This window comes from Atta cephalotes (genome assembly GCF_000143395.1).
Source record: "Atta cephalotes unplaced genomic scaffold scaffold00042, whole genome shotgun sequence".
Classification (NCBI taxonomy): domain Eukaryota; kingdom Metazoa; phylum Arthropoda; class Insecta; order Hymenoptera; family Formicidae; genus Atta; species Atta cephalotes.
The window spans coordinates 845,583-850,496 of record NW_012130106.1 but is presented as its reverse complement, the minus strand read 5'-3'; the positions used below and the strand labels follow the sequence as shown (position 1 = coordinate 850,496).

The window sequence follows — 4,914 nt, the reverse complement described above, 5'->3', positions numbered from 1 at the left end:
CCACGCCAAAAAAATTCCTCATCTTTTAAGGCAAATCATCAAGCCATTTTCGGAAGTCTTCGTAAGAATCGAAGTACCGCTCAGCGAGCGTGTAGCCTATCGACGAAAACAGGTGATAGTCAGAAGGTGCCAGGTCTGGTGAGTAAGCGGGATGGGGTAGCACTTCTCAATTGAGTGTCTTCAAGTAGTTTTGGACCATTGTTGACGTGTGCGATGGTGCGTTGTCGTTAAGGAAAATCAGCTTGTCATGTCTTTTCAAATAATGTGGCCTTTTTTTACGCAAAGCACGGTGCAATTTGATCAGTTGTTGGTGATAGCGATGAGCATTTACAATTTCACCAGGTTTTAACAACTCGTAGTAGATGACACCCTCCTGATCCCACCAAACACACAGCATCGTCTTTCGTTCGAAGTGATTTGGTCTTGAGAAGATGTTGATGGTTGGGATCAACCCAAGATTTCTTGCGTTTAGGATTCTGAAAATAGATCCACTTTTCATCGCCTGTCTCAATTCGATGCAGGAACGACTTTCTTTTTTGTCTGGCAAGCAGAATTTGGCATGTGTTTTGGCGTCGCTCCATCTGCTTATCGTTCAGTTCATCCATTTTCTGATCTTTTGAATCTTCCCCATGGCATGTAGCCATGGAAATGGCTGCTTGAGAAACATCCAATTGCTCGGCAAGCATTTTTTGCGATTGGGTATCGTCCTCGTCCAAAAGAGCCTGCAATTGATAATCCTCAAAGCAGCCTTTCCTGGGCCGATTTTCACGCTTCTTGTCACTCAGTCAAAATTGTCGTCATTGAATCGGCGAAACCAATCTCTGCATGTTGTTTCCGATAAAGCATTGTCGCCATAGGCCTCCACAAGCATTCGATGCGATTCGGCAGCCGATTTCTTCAAATTGAAACAGAAAAGCAAAGCTTCCCGCATATCCTTTTTTTCTAAAAAAAAACTAGAGATGATTACGAAAGAAAAAATATATTTTTTTGTATGAAATTGCTGATGATGTGCACTGGTTAATGTTGACAGATGTGAAACACATAAAAAAAAGTGTGTTGTGTGCCCAGGATAGCTTTGTACGCTCACTAATGCCACCTATGAGCAAACAGTGGATTCAAGCTTATACACCTGGTATATATTATATACCGATCGCAAAAGTATTCTTGTGTCCATTTGTGAGCTCACGTGGCGGGACATTCTTTAGCACTCGAAGTATCCCGCGTTATCATTCTATGGATCCCGCACATACAATAATTGTTCATATCAATGAGCCAAAACGAAAGAATCCTCTTTTTTCTTTTTGCTCTTCGATGCGATATACGGAGATATTGTTAAAATTTTCGAATTTTTTAATTTGATTCAGCGATTGGGAACACAATGTCTTAAAGATTCACTACAGTTGTGTAATGTGGATACGGTGACTCTTGCTCCACATTTTTTTTAGGGTGTAGAGCGGCAACCTCCGACCACGCGAAGCACGCGTTGCCTAGGAATTGCACATTAACCATAGCTGTCTTCATTTTAATTTCTCTCGCGGGAGTTTGATGTGACATGCAGAGGATTGTACTTGTTTATGTTTACTGTTAAATTCACGTGACAGCATCTACCCACTATCGCGTTCCTGGAATTCCTCCTGCGATATCAAGCTCGATGATGTGCGACGTGTACTCATGTAAATCGGATGAACGAAAGAGTTCATAATTTCTCGCGCTTACACTTTTATTTGCACATTTAACACTACATAAATTCATCATTAAACACTTTATCTTATTATCATGTCTGTGAATAATATTTTGCAAATGCTCAAGCACTATCTCTCTCGCATCTTCGAGGAATTGGCGAGATTCGATGTGTTCAGAGTTTATGACAGCACCGGTCAGTATATGGTTTTCGAAAGCTGTATCGATCTCGCGCTATCGCGGTGTACCCAGCACTCACTTACACAAAACGTCCATGCACCATGTCTTTCAAATTTTCTAGTCGCGCGAGATACGAGCGATCAACGATTGTTTAATCGTTGATAATCGCGGACGTTTAGCGTGATGTTTCTGTTTGCGCGATGACTCTGTTTCTTCAACGATTCGATGAAATTATCACAATCACTGTTTTCACACAAGAAACTCTTCTCGCGTATTCAATTGAACGGCTTGCGCTAGAGATCACGTTCCGTTTGATCCACATTGTTATTTTGAACTGTTGCTCGATTGCTGATAAAACGAATTTCCAGAGAAGAAAATTTTTTCGTTTTATAGTATAGAAAGATAATTTGCTGCACGTTTTAATATGTTTGAACATGTTTCAACAAGTTTTAACATGTTTTCGAAAGAATGATTTTTTTATCGTAATTGTAAAGATAGGTCAAAAAAAAATATTTTGAAAAGAGAATGGAAACAGAGACTTTACTGTCGATCCTCAAAGATAAAAAGAAAATCTGATACCGTCAAAGTGCATTCTTGTGATATGTGATATTGTATAGTTTAACAAAGATTTGATGGTAATTACATTTAAAAATAAACTCATATATTTTTAAAGATAAATAAAATTTCATACTAAATACACTGCCTCGAAATTCATTTTTTGAAAAGAGAATAGAAGTAAGCAGACTTTATTGTCGTTGGCGCCTATTCTTTAGATAAAAAAGATTCGATATCGTGCATTCTTATGATATGTGTCCATTTTGTATCCTTCGACCACGCAACTGTTCTTCAAAGTATAATATAAAAAAATCCCCTCCATTTTAGGATGTGTAAAAAAAATAGTGGAAGGGAACATTGTTTAAAAAAAGAACTCCAGACAACATTATCGCATCAATTATTCAGAGAGCTTCAACAGAGTTTAAACAGCTATAGCTAATTATACGTTCTCCGAGAAAATAAAATATCTCAAGTCATGAACTATTACGTTCCAATTCAACAGAATGAGACGTGCAAGAGACAGTAAGTTTATTTAATTTTCTAAAATATTTGCTTATACGTATTATACATATTATGTATTTTTATAAGATCTATTTACATGTTTTCTTTTTTTCTACAGCGCAAACATCGTCTAGTGCATTACATCTTCGAAACCTCGCTACATGCTTCGTATCTTGATGAGAAAATATGCATGACATCGACAGCGTACAAGTTCCTGGACATTGGAATCGTTGTGGAATCTATATCTCATGTGCAATTGCGATTGGCGATAATCAAGGCAACCGCATGTTCATACTTCCTGCTATACCTACGTAGAACATTTATCGAAAAACATGCAGATATCGAGCGATTAATACAATCAACAATCCTATTATCATCATCGATTCAAGATCTAAATGTGGAACTTATTAAAATATATGAATAACGTAAAATTAACATTAAATTAATGCACATGTTTGTAACCAACAATTATGCTTTTCTTATTTGAATTTGAGCAATGTGTTGAGCATATATTCTATAAACTGAATCAATATACGTACGGTGTTAGTAAGTAATTCGAATATTTTGTGTCATTTTTAAGACAAAATTGTACTAATAAAAGCGATGCTGCAAACATTTTGTACAAAATTTATGATAAAAATTCTATTATAGAATGTGAACTAATAGTCTATGGTTTAGATTATATTACTACATACTGTATTATATGATAAATAAATGTATGTTAAAAAATATATTCTTTTCTTCTAAAATTATTTTATCCGTAGTATCTTCGCCACTTCTTGTTCTTCTTCATATCTTCGCAATAATATTAGTCAATAAGAAAGCGCGCTTGATTATTTTGTACTACATTACTAAAAAAAAATATTATCATAATTAAAAAAATATTATCATAATTAGTGTTACTATATTATTAAAAATTCATAAAAATTCATAAAAATATCATAATTAGTTTCTATATCATTAAAAATATATCGCAAGTACCATATCTATTTAATTAAATTACGTGCAAGAAGAAAAGACAACTAGGAGAGAGTATAACGAGAGGAAAAATGAATGCAAAGAATAAGTATAGGACTGAAAGAGAGAACTACATCCTATAATGAATAGGAGAGAGAGGATAGGTTAAAGAGATAATGCAACAGGTGAGAAAGAGAAGGAACAAACCCTTCTCTCTCAGGCCCTGATGACGCGCTTCCCTCTTCCCAACGTATGTGAGGCACTTCCCTCTCTCTGAATCCCTCATATACACACACACACACACACACACACACACACACACACACACACACACACACACACACACACACACACACACGCACGCACACACACACGCACACACACACGCACACACACGCACACACACACACACACACAAGGTATATCAAAAGTTTGGAAACTGTCGAATATCTTGAAAGCAAAGCATTTTTGAGAAAAATGTTTCAGACAAAAGTTATAGAATTTATAAATGTCTATTCATTGATGACATCCGCTTGACCTTGCATAGTGTCACCAAGATCAGGTCAAGATCAAATTTTTTAAACGGAACACTTCATTTTTGTGCCAAAATCTAATAGTTGGTCAAGAGTTTCCAAAAACACTACAATTATTTTTTATTTATTAAATACTTTTTGAGTTATAAGACTTGAAAGTTACAATATCGCATAACATGAAAAAAGTACTTAATAAAAAATAGCTTTATTGTAGTGTTTTTTGAAGCTCTTGACATCAGCTATTAGATTCTGGTGTCAAAAATAAGATGCTTTATTTAAAAAAATCAATTTGATCTTGATCTGATCTTGGCGACCCAATCAAGCAAATAGGATCAATGAATAGATCTTTTTAAGATCCTATAACTTTTGTCTGAAACATTTTTTTCAAAAATGTACCTCTGTGTGTGTGTGTGTGTGTGTGTGTGTGTGTGTGTGTGTGTGTGTGTGTGTGTGTGTGTGTGTGTGTGTGTGTGTGTGTGTGTGTGTGTGTGTGTGTGTGTGTGTGTGT

At 35.8% G+C, this 4,914-nt stretch overlaps 1 protein-coding gene across 1 annotated transcript in view; it reads left to right on the top strand.

Annotated features, from left to right (window-relative positions):
* Positions 1–3,340, top strand: part of LOC105622252 (dual 3',5'-cyclic-AMP and -GMP phosphodiesterase 11) — a 94,005-nt gene extending 90,665 nt beyond the window's left edge. The window contains exon 14 of the mRNA XM_012203673.1: positions 3,035–3,340. Coding sequence (XP_012059063.1) covers positions 3,035–3,340 — 306 coding nt within the window. The remainder of the gene's footprint in view (positions 1–3,034) is intronic.
* Positions 3,341–4,914: the final 1,574 nt, after the last annotated feature.